At 43.5% G+C, this 15037-nt stretch overlaps 1 protein-coding gene across 1 annotated transcript; it reads right to left on the minus strand.

Moving 5' to 3' along the window:
* Positions 1 to 9251: 9251 nt before the first annotated feature.
* Positions 9252 to 13775, minus strand: LOC108440930 (tetratricopeptide repeat protein 9A). Its single transcript, XM_017720132.2, has 3 exons — positions 13288 to 13775; positions 12382 to 12564; positions 9252 to 9830 (listed from the first exon to the last, which is right to left on the minus strand). Exons 1-3 carry the CDS (start codon positions 13604 to 13606, stop codon positions 9748 to 9750), a joined length of 585 nt encoding a protein of 194 aa, XP_017575621.1. The 5' UTR covers positions 13607 to 13775; the 3' UTR covers positions 9252 to 9747.
* Between the last annotated feature and the right edge of the window lie 1262 nt (positions 13776 to 15037).

The raw sequence follows: 15037 nt of genomic DNA on the forward strand, positions 1-15037 counted from the left end.
GAATATGCAAATCCACTCATTACATGGCAACCAATTGCATTTTTATGTGGTTTGGCCTCCAGATATAATCCTGATACTCAAGACACCTGAAGTGACCAGCAGGTGTAAACAGGGTCAAAACGTTTGCGTAAGGGATTTTTTTTCATCGTCTTCATCGCACATGTTCGAGTGTGGGTGGAGCGAGGGTGGAGAGGATGAGGTATTCATGGTTTGGTGATATATCATGTGATGTATATTTACTGAACCTCAAATGTTTTTTGAGCACCTGAATGTTTTTAATGTTTTTTTGTTGGTTTTTCCAACAACTGACCACACTAACCTGTAAGGTTTACACAGAAAAGGGTTATTTTTTTTTATGATTTCTTGCTGCTGCTGTTGCAGTTACAGCTTTATGCAAAAGTTTTGGCACCTGTGTTCAAATTTCATTGATGTTCTAATAGCGAATGCATAAAAGATGGGAACTTAGCCAATTTAGCAACCTGTAAAAAATAAAATCAAGAAATTTGACCGTCTTTTGCGTTTGACTGTGTATATATAGACATGCAAATATTTACACCTGTGATACTCTTTTCCTCTATATCAACCAGGTTAGGCTTTAATATGGTAACTTATTGCAGTTCAACATATAAAACATTAATAATTTGGATTAATACATTGTAGAAATGCCAGGTGTTCCAAAACTTTTGACTGGCTATGTTTGTGAGCAACATATTTAATTATATTATAATTTATTTGTTCTGCCTTGTTGTTTTTTTTTTAACATTGATAATTAAGCTGATTTACGAGACACATGCATTCACATAGACTCCACTAAAGACCTGAAGCCAGTCCCAAATAAATGCACCACATTATTAGTAGCATTTGCCCTAAGAACTGATATCAATTAAATTCCATATTATTTAATTCAGTGTTTGTATTGTTTCATTGTTCTACATGGGTCCAAATGCAGGATATGTAATTTGCTGCTTATAGGGCTGGGCGATATGTCGATGTTACTGTTATCATGATAAACTGTGATGATACTTTTTATATATATATATAATGATGTTATAACGACCCAGTGTACAGTAACTGCATAAACTTTATAGCAACAAGTAGCTGATTTGATGGCAGCACATTGACATCACCTTATTTAATTTATTTTTACAATTTTTGTTTTTTCTTCTTTATTTTGCAAACATTGGCTGTAAAAAAAATAATCACATTTAAAATTTAACGTCTTTTTAATGCTGCTTTGCTGCATTTTATCTGTTCCAGGTTATTTACAAACCTCAGAAAAACGAGATTTGATGATTCATATTGTTTATCATGAAAGTGCCGTCCTTAAAAAGAATTGTGATGTCATGTTTCTCGTCATATCGCCCACCCTCAGCTGCTAAGCGTGGTCGCTGGTCAGGATAACGGCGCGATTTGTCTGCCGGCTCCTGTGTGGACGAGTGTTTGTCTCTGTGTCGTCTGAAGTTCTCCGCCGAGACAAAACAAACCCAAAAAGACAAAACAACGAATTCCTCTCTCTGCACTCAGTCCAGGCCAAGACTGAGCTACAGGTTGAACCCGCCAATGCATTCCAGGGGGCAAGTGAGCGCTGGTGAAAATCCCAATACACCCACTGAAAAATCTGCTATCATTTTCATGGCAGTCTCACACGATATTGGATTTGTGTCGTGTGAAAGGCACTGCTGGATTAAAAATGAGTATTCCAACCATTTCTGGTTGGACATTTTGCAGTTGCAGTTAATGTCAGTGTTTTTGACCGTTCTTCCAGAAGCTCATTTGTGAGGTCAGACATGGGGTCTTTTAATAAACATCGAGTCACTTTACCTGAAAATATGAACATCTTCTAGAAGCTGAAGAAGATTTAAATCCTTCATTTCGTCAGGCGTGTATTTGGTCTCAGCGTCGTTCCAAAAGTGGCGACGCTGCTCACTTATTTCCGGCACCGCCGTATGTTTTCACACATTTACTAGAAATTCAGAAAAAAGCCGCGTCAGTCTCGACTGCATATGTGGACATATTTCTATATTGAGCTCTATTTACACAAAGTTAGGTTAGTTCATCATTTATGTTGAACAGACTCTCCCAAAGTTTTACGCTGCTGCGCTGACGTTGAACCGCGTGCTGCACTGGGTCGGTATGACCAACAGGTCAAAACCAGCTCTAAACAAAGTGACCGCTGGGCCCTGATTGGTGCTCTGGCTTTGCGCTTCTTTCGTTTTGACATGTTACGTTTTTATACACACAGAAACCAAAAGGAACGACAGATTTCTCAAAATGTAGGAGGAAAAAGTCGGATATTAGACTCTGAAATGTAGTGGAGTGAAAGGAAAAAGTCGCCCAGAACGGAGAAACTTCAGTACAGATACACCAAAAATACTAAAGTACAGAAACCAATTACATTTACTCAGTTACTCAGTTACTCAGATACTCAGTTACTGTCCACCACTAGAAATAAATGTCCTGTTTACATGACCATTTGAATAATAAGATCAATGTAGAAATCCAGTTATGATCAGATTATTGAGGGCAGGTAAACGCACTCACTGTCTGGTTGGGGTTTGCCTGTATGGACAGCTCCTCGATATGAGCCCAAATGGCTAAAGCTGCTGTGAAAATCTGTATTTGCACTGGAGCACAAGACTTCAAGAGCTGTGTAAACCTGATCAGTCCCTCAGATTTAAAGTGTTACTGAACGCTGTATCAGCTGAAAATAAAATCATGATTATTTTCCCGCTCGGCCCAGTCGTGCATTCACTGGGATGCAGAATGTTTACATTTGCAAACTGCCAGTTAATCCTGTCAAGCAGAGCATCGCCTGCGTTACAGTGCTGTTATAAAACATCCCTCTGCGAAGCAGCTTTGTGTCAAACTGAGCTTGCCTGGAACGCTGGCTGATCCGTAACCAAGGGCCATTTCCATGGAGCTTCGCCATAGCAACCAGAACAAATCAGAGAGATTGACCGTCTAGCAGTAAATCACTCAAACATAACTTGTCAGTAGTAATCAGATTAGATCTACACTGCACTAATTCAGTGTTAATTATTCTCACACTGTCATATTTTATGTGGAATTATTACTGATCTCATATTTAATACGGTAGCATGCCGTCACCCCGGCACCGCATAGCAACACAATGCTGTTCCATAGCAGCTCAGTAGCAATGCACTGCAATATATATATATATATATATAGTATTACATGGCGATGAGCTGGTAGAAAGGAGAGCTATCACTCTAATGTCTTCAGGGTTTCTCAAACACTAGGGGGCGCTCCTGAGCGAGTCCAAATTGAATGGGTTAATACGGAGAATTTGAGCAAAATCACAGTTTATAAACGCTGAAACATTTTACTGTAAAGGAATTCAGTCACGTCCTGACAGGATAAAACATTTTAACACCGCTGTTGTATTTTAAGAGCTTTTAAACTCGAGTTATAGGAGTTTCAAACGCCGCTTCGTGACGTCAGTGAGCGCGAACAGCCAATAAGCTGCTCCGCTTGCCAATCGATCAACTCTCAGTAGCAGTAATGTCAGCGCCCTGCTGCCCAAAACATGTTTGCTGTAGTAAAAAGGAAACACAGGTGAGTTTTCTTAGTTTTTTAGTGAAATCCTTCCTTCTACTGTCTAAAACTAAAGGAACGTTCTGGGCGAGAACTCTGGTGATACTACAGCAACTGTATGTCTATGCAGTGACATCATTTAGGAACGCAGCAGCATAGCAACTCAATGATTTTGCATAGCAACACTGCACAGCTGCATAGCAACACGATGCCATTGCGTAGAAACACAGTGGCATTAGATGTTACTGCAGTGTTCCATGGCAACCCACTGCATTTGCATAGCAACTCAATGCCTTTGAATATAATACACCTAAAAATCGCTTAAAGTCAATTTTATTCAGCCTAAATAAATACATTAAATAATTCTTTCAAGGTATTTTTCAGTTGAATTAAACTAGTTCAGTTGCTTGTTACCACATTAAGTACTTTTTTAAGTAGATCTGGTGAGCTGTTGTTTACAGTGCAGCATTGCGTGACAGTATGTATATAATACACACACACACACACACACACACACACATATATAAAATGTCTATAGAAAATTTCAATCAAATTTTACTCTGAAAAACACAAACACTAACTCAAAACCAATAAACACAAACTTTATTTTGCACATATTTTATAACGGATATTCCAGATTTCGTTTGGGGAAATGACACCTTCAAGCGTTTTAAGACGAGCTTGGTGAGAAACACTCCGGTCAGCTGTGCTTCCAAACAGTTCTAACTTTTTTTTTTTTTTTTTGCCAGAGTAGAAAAAAAACTAAACTCTAATGCGACATCAAAGTGAGTGGCACAGTGAGTTGGCTGTTTCAGATTTGACAGATCTCTGACGGCTCTTTGAAGCTGCATTGTTGCATCTGCTCAGGTGGAGACCTGCGGAAAACACACGCGAGGTTTATGGTTTATTTCTCAGATGAGAGTAAAAATATGAGAGCTGGGTTTTGTGATGCACCCACACACAGATGGGTTTTACATCTGCTGGTTGGATTCTATGCTTTAATGTGCGTGTTCAATGTGTCGGGCGGTAACGGAGCACATAAACAAAGTGCTTAAATGAAAATATGCATAATCAGATCACGTTTACTTGGTTATGAATTGTATTTGATTTGACAACAGCCTCACGAAAAAGATCTTCAGTAATACTATAAGAAGCTATGAGAGTTTATATATATATATATATATATGTTGCTGCTATCGGAACAAAACCTCCTATCTCCAAAATGGTAACTTTACAATAGAAGGAAAAAACATACGTTACTTTTAATGTAAGTCAATTGAATCAGACATTTTTCCAGGTCATTTTTGGCCATTTATTTAGGTCCATCCTTCATGAAATTTACATACAACATAAAGGCCAATATGCATTTTTAATTTATGTCTAACCTGAAAATCGACGAAAATGGAGATACAAGGTTTTGTTCTAACAGCAGTGATATATGTATTTATATATATATGCTCTTAAAAAAGATGGTTCTTCAAAGTTGTTTAGTAAAAGCAATGGTTCTATGTAGAAATCTTCAGACTGATGGCGAATGTCTTATATTTAATTTCTATATAGCACCAAAAGGGGGTCTTCTGCTGTTACAGGCTTGACATTGACACAATAAACGAACCACATTTGCTGCTACACCTAAACGTTCTATGTAGAACCACATACAACACATTCTCCATCAGTCTGAAGAACAGTTTCGCCTGAAATGGCTCTATACAGAACTCCTGTTTCTAAACAGAACCGTTCCTTTTACTGAAGAACCCTTGAAGAACCATCTCTTTTAGGAGTGTGTGCTGAAGTATTTGTCTACATGAAAGGAATTCCTGTATTACTGTAGGTCTGTTTCATAAGGACACCAGCAGTCCGGTTTATTGCTGAATAACTTATGGAGTGGCCAGTAAACTGTATAACCGCTGTGTCACTATGAGTGATGAGTTATGTATGGTTTTGGGAGAAGGAAGGAAGGGGGCGTGGCCAATTGCAAAACCAAATAAGCCGGTTATATCAGAAGAGGTCAGAATATGATCAGATTACAGTACACCTTTGAGAAATATTAGACATTCTGACTAATTTAAGATGTTTTTATTTGCAGCGCATGTAGTAAATGTGTGTGGTAACCTTCCTCCGGGTCCAGTCATGGAGCCGGTTTCTCCCTTTCATTCTCATAAATGCATAAATGTCATCATCTCATATTTGCATATAATGCAGAAAAAGCAGCTGATTTTTATATTCCTGTCTGACTGTGAAGGAGTGGAAATGGAATGTGGATAAATCTGATCTGGATATGAGTCGCATGAAGAGCCTATGTTACTGATTCACTTTTAAAGGGGAACACTGATTTTTCAAAAATTTCTACATAATTAACCGGTTCAGACATAATCAGTGCAGTTCAGAGCGGTTTGGCGTGAAACTCTCAGTTCTAGATAAACGTACAGAGTCAGAACCGCTCACAGTGGTGGTGATGGGAACCAGACGTCCCCCTCTAAAAGCTCCTCACAGTGGTGGTGATGGGAACCTGATGTCCCTCTAAAAGCTCCTCACAGTGGTGGTGATGGGAACCAGACGTCCCTCTAAAAGCTCCTACAGAAAGTTCCTACATGAACTGGTTCTGAATTCACTGCCTGATGACTGAGACGCTGTTTTATGAGAGTTTAGAGAACTTCAACTCCATTCATGGTGGAGGGAGACATGCAGGGCGCCGTGCGGCAAAATAGTCCCCAAAGAAAACTCATTATTCAAGATTTTCCACTATTTTCCATCATCAGCATTCCATATGAACTCAGAAGGCTCGTGTAGGTTCTCTGGTGGTTCTGGGTGGTAAATAAAGTGTCTATATCTGTGTTGTAGTCATGGAGACGCCTGGTTCCCATCACCACCACTGTAAAGACGTCTGAACCACTTCACACCAAACTACTCTGGATCTCTGTTTACACCTCAATGATTGAATTGTGCAGACAAAACTTTGAAAAAGTTGTTTCCTAGGACAGGAATTAAATGTGATTTCAACCGATTTTTCAAACTCCCCCCATAATCCAGAGTGTGAGGTGTAAACAGAGAGATCCAGAGGGTTTGGGGTGAAACGGTTCAGACTCTTTACAGTGGTGGTGATGGGAACCAGGCGTCGCCATGACTACAACACAGATACAGACACTTTATTTACCATCCAGAACCTCCAGAGAACCTACACGAGTCTTCTGAGCTTATATGGAATGTTGATGATGGAAAACAGTGGAAAATCTGGAATAGTGAGTTTTCTTTGGGGACTATTTTGCCGCACAGCGCCCTGCATGTCTCCCTCCACCAGGAATGGAGTTGAAGTTCTCTAAACTCTCATAAAACAGCGTCTCAGTCATCAGGCAGTGAATTCAGAACCAGCTCATGTAGGAACTTTCTGTAGGAGCTTTTAGAGGGACGTCTGGTTCCCATCACCACCACTGTGAGGAGCTTTTAGAGGGACGTCTTGTTCCCATCACCACCACTGTGAGGAGCTTTTAGAGGGACGTCTTGTTCCCATCACCACCACTGTGAGGAGCTTTTAGAGGGACGTCTGGTTCCCATCACCACCACTGTGAACGGTTCTGAGTCTGTCAGTTTATCTAGAGCAGAGCGTTTCACACCAAACCGCTCAGAACCGACTCTGTTTACATCTGAACCAGTTAATGCAGAATGTTTTCCCTTTAGTGCTACTCCTGGACTACACAGTATTCTGAATGGAGATTCACAAATGAAAGTAAAAGTTAATCCCTGCCTGGACTCCTATGCGCATAATCTCTAATCAGTGCCGGGTTACGCTGTGGGAGTGATCTGGTGATATTCTGTAACTGTGCTCTCCTACACGCTAATCCGGTAAAGTGTGATTTGTGTTGGTCACAGTTTAAATCTGATCTTCGCAGTGGTTTTTTAGCTTCTGCTACACACGGTCAGCAGACAGCACACGGCCTGAGCCCACACACGTCAGGAGAACACGCAGAGATCATGACACACGCTTGACCTTTAGACCCAAACTGACTTTACACACTCGTCACATGCAGCGAGCCAAAGTTTGGGCCAATAAACACAGTCAGGAGATTATGAAGTGTGCAGCTAGTAGCATGAACAGTGATTCATCCCCACAGTGCATGTAGTGCAGTGGTCACCAACCGCGATGATGGAGCTGCAGAGCTTCAGCTCCAACACCGATCTACGAGAGGTCCTTCATTAAACGGATCAGCAGTGAGAGGTCAGTTCTGGGAATGTTAGACAGCATTGATTTCCTCTTCAGTACCAATTGTTATTTGATTTTTTGTATATTTTTGTTTTTATTATGTGTGTGTGTGTGTGTGTGTGTGTGTATGTGTGTGTGTGTCTGTGTGTGTGTGTGTGTGTGTGTATATGTAGGAAGGAAAAAACTACTTTACTTTTAATGTAAGTCAATGGAACCAGACGTTTTTCCAGGTCATTTTGGGCCTGGAAAACCTGTTTTCCAGCACAATGTACAGGATAACAGGTATTTTTAAAATTATATCAAAGACTGAAACCCTGTTACCCTGTTCTTCAGTGGTCAGGACCCCCAGGGACCCTCACAGAGCAGGTACTATTTGGGTGGTGGGTCATTCTCAGCACTGCAGTAACACTGACGTGGTGGTGGTGTGTTAGTGTGTGTTGTGCTGGTCTGAGTGGATCAGACACAGCAGTGCTGCTGGAGTATTTAAACACCTCAGTGTCACTGCTGGACTGAGAACAGTCCAGCAACCAAAAACATCCAGCCAGCAGCGTCCTGTGGGCAGCGTCCTGTGGGCAGCGTCCTGTGACCACTGATGAAGGACCAGAGGATGACCAACACAAACTGTGCAGCAGCAGATGAGCTGTCGTCTCTGACTTTACATCTACAAGGTGGACCGACAAGGTAGGAGAGTCTAATAGAGTGGACAGTGAGTGGACACAGTGTTTAAAAACTCCAGCAACACTGCTGTGTCTGATCCACTCAGACCAGCACAACACATGTTATGTTCAGTGTTTTTTACTCTTACTAATCCTTGTGTTTTGCTCTAATGCGCAGCTAAACTGCCCTCAGTGTCATTGTGAGGTCAGTATCCAGACACCACATGTTTAAAAATAAGGCAAGTCTGGGAAGTTTGTGTGATCTATTCTGAAATCTGTTCAGGGCTGGTTCTTAGTGTTCTTGATTCAGATGTGCACATCATTTCGCTTTAACCACTAGAGCTGTGAACTTTAAGTCAAATAAGAGACAAAACTGTTGATGGAAATGATGTACACACATGAATATGTAAATATCTATAATACAGCGCTGTGAAAAAGTCACAGACCCTTCATTTCCAGTCAAAACGGCCTTTAAGTGCAAGTTATTCATGTTTCAGTTTCAGAGAAACCAGCGAAAGACGTTCAGTCAGCTCCTCAGAGAACCTGCAGACCCGCCTCCAAAGCTCAGTCTGAGAAGCTGGTTGATGATTTCCTGAACTAATCAAACCCATTCAGTGGTGCTGAGGTCTGGACTCTGGGGCGGTCAGTCCATCGTCCAGCTTCTTTGTTTGATGTGTCCGTCTCCTTTTCTCAGCGAGGTTCTTCTTGATCAGCTACACGTCCTTTCAGACCCACAGCGCTGTGTGGTCTTCTCACAGTGGAAGGATGGACAGAAACCCCTGTGGATGTTTTCAGATCTGAAGCAGCTTGATCTTCTCCTCTCTCTCAGAGATCAAAGCTTTCAGTGCTGTTTATCTGTTGGGGACAGTTTTAGGGTTGACCAGCTCTTCCAGGTGGTTGTTAGGAACCTAATTTTCTCTGGAGCTTCTGTTAATTACTACTTTTTGAACTCTAGTTTTGGAAACTCCTTTCTTTTTACTTACTTGCTCCTTCCTTGTGCATGTAGGTTATCTTACATCTGAGCTCCTCACAAATATCTCCTGAAAAATGAATAACTTGTATTTATATAATTATTTATTTCCTACTGTTTTAGCATTAAATATACGTTGTGTTTAATAACAAAGACTTGGTGGTGATTTTTTACATGTAAGAATCAGTTTTCAGAAGAAAGCATCAGGTTTGGATGCATCAATACTTCAGTATTGATCCACCCCTCCCCAAAAACTGCCTAGAAGAAGGTTGGTGACCACTGCTGCAACAGACAGTTCTGAGGCGAATCAGATCACTCTCTGACCAGACATGAGCAGGAACATCAGGCAGTGAGCAGCAGGAAAAAGACTACGACGACTCCTTCTTCTCCCGCTGCGCCAGTCGACGGATCTTCATCTCCGTTAGCTGGATGTAGCGGATCACGTTGGTGTCTGTTGGACACACAGAGAAAACACAGACGGCAGCTTTATCCAGGGAACAGCAGTGAAGTGACTCATCTCTGAGCAGTGAAATGCTTGTGTTATTGTTTTATTATTAAATGGTGTGAAATAGTTTGACTGCCAACTTAAGTCTCAGACTTCTAGACTGTATTTACTGTCTACACTTATGACTGCATAGCAACACAGTGGCTTATAGCAACACAGTTGCACTGCACAGCACTACAGTGGCTTATAGCAACACAGTAGCACTGCACAGCACTACAGTGGCTTATAGCAACACAGTTGCACTGCACAGCATTACAGTGGCTTATAGCAACACAGTAGCACTGCACAGCACTACAGTGGCTTATAGCAACACAGTAGCACTGCACAGCACTACAGTGGCTTATAGCAACACAGTGGCACTGCACAGCACTACAGTGGCTTATCGCAACACAGTGTCACTGCATAGCACTACAGTGGCTTATAGCAACACAGTGGCTTATAGCAACACAGTGGCACTGCACAGCAACACAGTGGCTTATAGCAACACAGTGGCACTGCACAGCACTACAGTGGCTTATAGCAACACAGTTGCACTGCACAGCACTACAGTGGCTTATAGCAACACAGTAGCACTGCACAGCACTACAGTGGCTTATAGCAACACAGTGGCACTGCACAGCACTACAGTGGCTTATCGCAACACAGTAGCACTGCACAGCACTACAGTGGCTTATAGCAACACAGTGGCACTGCATAGCAACACAGTGGCTTATCGCAACACAGTAGCACTGCACAGCACTACAGTGGCTTATAGCAACACAGTAGCACTGCATAGGAATACAGTGGCTTATAGCAACACAGTGGCACTGCACAGCAATACAGTGGCTTATAGCAACACAGTGGCACTGCATAGCAACACAGTGGCTTATAGTAACACAGTAGCACTGCATAGGAATACAGTGGCTTATAGCAACACAGTAGCACTGCACAGCACTACAGTGGCTTATAGCAACACAGTGGCACTGCACAGCAATACAGTGGCTTATCACAACACAGTAGCACTGCACAGCACTACAGTGGCCTATAGCAACACAGTGGCACGGCACAGCACTACAGTGGCTTATAGCAACACAGTGGCACTGCATAGCAACACAGTGGCTTATAGCAACACAGTGGCACTGCACAGCAATACAGTGGCTTATAGCAACACAGTGGCACTGCACAGCAATACAGTGGCTTATAGCAACACAGTAGCACTGCACAGCACTACAGTGGCTTATAGCAACACAGTAGCACTGCACAGCACTACAGTGGCTTATAGCAACACAGTAGCACTGCATAGGAATACAGTGGCTTATAGCAACACAGTGGCACTGCACAGCAATACAGTGGCTTATAGCAACACAGTGGCACTGCATAGCAACACAGTGGCTTATAGCAACACAGTAGCACTGCATAGGAATACAGTGGCTTATAGCAACACAGTAGCACTGCACAGCACTACAGTGGCTTATAGCAACACAGTGGCACTGCACAGCAATACAGTGGCTTATCACAACACAGTAGCACTGCACAGCACTACAGTGGCCTATAGCAACACAGTGGCACTGCACAGCACTACAGTGGCTTATAGCAACACAGTGGCACTGCACAGCAACACAGTGGCTTATAGCAACACAGTGGCACTGCACAGCAATACAGTGGCCTTTAGCAACACAGTGGCACTGCACAGCAATACAGTGGCTTATAGCAACACAGTGGCACTGCACAGCACTACAGAGGCTTATAGCAACACAGTGGCACTGCACAGCACTACAGTGGCTTATAGCAACACAGTGGCACTGCACAGCACTACAGTGGCTTATAGCAACACAGTGGCACTGCATAGAATCTTACTGGCACATAATAACACAGTGGCACTGCACAGCAATACAGTGGCTTATAGCAACACAGTGGCACTGCACAGCACTACAGTGGCTTATAGCAACACAGTGGCACTGCATAGAATCTTACTGGCACATAATAACACAGTGGCACTGCACAGCAATACAGTGGCTTATAGCAACACAGTGGCACTGCACAGCACTACAGTGGCTTATAGCAACACAGTGGCACTGCATAGCAACACAGTGGCACTGCACAGCACTACAGTGGCTTATAGCAACACAGTGGCACTGCATAGCAACACAGTAGCACTGCACAGCACTACAGTGGCTTATAGCAACACAGTGGCACTGCATAGCAACACAGTGGCTTATAGCAACACAGTGACACTGCACAGCACTACAGTGGCTTATAGCAACACAGTGGCACTGCACAGCAACACAGTGGCACTGCACAGCACTACAGTGGCTAATAGTAACAAAGTGGCACTGCATAGAATCTTATTGGCACATAATAACACAGTGGCATTATAGCTATAAATTAGCATATAGGAACTCCATTATAGCACTATAGTAGTAGAAGCAAAATAACATTTATACACTATATACACTCCTTCATACAGAAGCATGTAAACGTGTGTGTGTGTGTGTGTGTATGTGTGAGCCGCCTGTACCTGAGGGCTGCTGTTTGTGCGACTCCTGTAGGTAGTGCAGGGCCTTGTGGTAATCTCCCAGGTGATAATACGCCACACCTGAGCGATACAGTGCTTTGAAGTTCTCCCCCTCTTTCCTCAGGACTTTCAGACAGTACTCTTTAACCCGCTCATAGTTCACCAGCTCCATCTGTAACAGACAGGCTGCGCACACACAGCACAGTGAGGTCCTCGTGAGCTCTGGTCCAGCCTCAGCATGCTTTACAGTGATTATGTTGGGGCGCTGCAGTGTATCGTGACTAAACACACACTGATTCCACATCTGCTTCGGCCGAGCGGTGACGTCATCCGCATGACTGACTCAGACTGCGTTTACTGACGCTGAGCTCAAACTGTGAGGGAACCTGGATTTGCTCTGCAGGCTGCGTGAAATAGTGACCGCTAAAAAAAAGCTGCAATATGCAAATGAGCCATCAGGGCTGGGATGCAAGAGAACACACGTATCGGGAATACACATCCATCTGGATTTAGTCCAAATTCCAGTCTGTAAAGACCGTAATCGGAATACTGTTACTTATTAAACCTTTGAGGAGAATATTTATAGAATAAGAACGTCATCAACGCTCGTTTATTAGCTCATTTCAAATAGACGAACTGAGGGCCTCAATAACGGCGGCTGGGAACCCTTAAAGAACCTTCTTTTTTAGGGGTGTGTTAATGTTATGGCTCATCCATGTATGCCCATATATGTGAAGTACCGCAAACCGCGGTATTTATCATTATCAGTATCGCGGTACGACGCTGCGCGTCCACATCGTGCAGCCCTATTTTACTCCCGCGGACGGAGCTGATTAAAGCGCCTCATGAATAAACACAAACGGCTAATGAATATTGATTAAAGGCTAATGAACTGTGGCGCGCGCGTACCTGCCAGGCTGTTGTAGCACTCGAGCTCCGCGCTCTCCACCGCGCCCTTCTGCTCCTCCGTCAGGCTGCACTTCCCCGGCGGCGGCGGCGGCGGTGGCGGCGCGGCGCACGCGCTCCTCGCGCCTACGTCCGGGTCCCCGAGCGCGCGACACAGGCCCTTCATCTCGAGCAGCGCGCGGTGGTACTTGCCGATGGCCTCGCGGTACTTCTTGTCCCTGTAGCACTGCGTGCCCTGCGTCTTGAAGTCGAGCGCGCGCCGCAGCGCGTCCGCCGCGGGCTGCTGCTGCTGCTTCACGAGCCCTCCGCGATCCACGCTCATTTCCCTTTTTTAGGATCGGCGGGCAGCAGCACGCATCCCCGCAGCGCGCGCGCGGAACCCTCACACTGTGTGTGTGTGTTTGTGTGTGTGTGTGTGTGTGTGTGTGTAATGGTGCTAGGCTAGGCGCGCGCTCACAGGAGGAGGAGGAGGAGGAGAGCTCGCGCGTGCATGCAAGCATTCCCCCACCCCCCCCCCCCCCCCAACACACTCGCACACATACACTCACTCACACACACACACACACACACACACACGGCGCTCGCCGTCCCTCGCTGACGGTGAGATGACTGCATAGCGTTCCTTATGAGACAGCGCGAGATAACAGCGTGTCCTCGCGCGCTCCCCCTACGTCTCATACTTAGATCAAAGCGACCGCGTGGCAGGGAAAAATGCCTGGCACGCGCGGTTGGTCTGATGATCATTATTGGTCATAATTGATATTAATGATGATTGTAATTGACAATAAAGCTAGTGGTGGTGAACAGTTGTGGTGATGCTGATGACTGTGATCGTTTCTGCTGCTGCTGCTGATGATGATGATGATAATAGTGACGGTGATAGTGATGATGGTGATGATGGGGGTGATAATGGTGATGGTGACTGTAATAGTATTGTTGATGATAATAATAGAGAAGATGATGATGATGATGATCGAGATTGCACTGATGAAGACAGTGATGACTGTAATGATGGTGGTGATGATTACAGTGATAGTGATGTGATTGTGGGATGGTGAGTGATGGTGATGAAGGTGATGGTGTTTATTATGATGATAATGTTAAAATGATGTTGATAGTTATGATGATGATGATGATGTTACAGTGATGGTGATAGTGATTATGATAATTGAGGTGGCAATGATGAAGACAGTGGTGATTGGAATGATGGTGGTGATTACAATGATAGTGATACGATGGGGATGGTGACAGTGGTGGTGATGATGGTGATTATTTTGATGATAATGTGACAGTGATGATGGTGATGATAATGATAATGATGGTAATGGGTGATGAATACTATGATAATGTCAAGTTGATGTTGATGGTCATGGTAATGGAAATATTTGTGATAAGGGTGGTGATGAAGGTGGTTATGATGATGATAATGTTACAATGATGTTGATGATGATGATGTTGATGGTAATGTGTGTGATGATGGTGATGGTGATGATAGTTATGATGATGATGATGGTAATGTGTGTGATGATGGTGATGGTGATGGACATTTGTGATTTTGGTGATGATGATTATGATGTTGATGATGATGATGGTAATGTGTGTGATGATGATGGTGATGGACATTTGTGATTTTGGTGATGATGGTTATGTTGATGATGATGTTGATGGTAATGTGTGTGATGATGGTGATGGTGATGATGGATATTTGTGATTTTGGTGATGGTGGTTATGTTGATGATGTTGATGGTAATGT

The sequence above is a fragment of the Pygocentrus nattereri genome, chromosome 5 (assembly GCF_015220715.1).
Source record: "Pygocentrus nattereri isolate fPygNat1 chromosome 5, fPygNat1.pri, whole genome shotgun sequence".
In the NCBI taxonomy this organism is placed as follows: Eukaryota; Metazoa; Chordata; class Actinopteri; order Characiformes; family Serrasalmidae; genus Pygocentrus; species Pygocentrus nattereri.

Excerpts from the sequence above, each read along its gene's own strand:
- LOC108440930 (XM_017720132.2), bottom strand. The coding sequence starts at position 13,606 with ATGAGCGTGGATCGCGGAGGGCTCGTGAAGCAGCAGCAGCAGCCCGCG. Across the intron at positions 12,565-13,287 it reads GTGCTACAACAGCCTGGCAG|CCTGTCTGTTACAGATGGAG; the intron begins GTACGCGCGCGC and ends GTGTGTGCGCAG. Across the intron at positions 9,831-12,381 it reads GCACAAACAGCAGCCCTCAG|ACACCAACGTGATCCGCTAC; the intron begins GTACAGGCGGCT and ends TGTGTCCAACAG.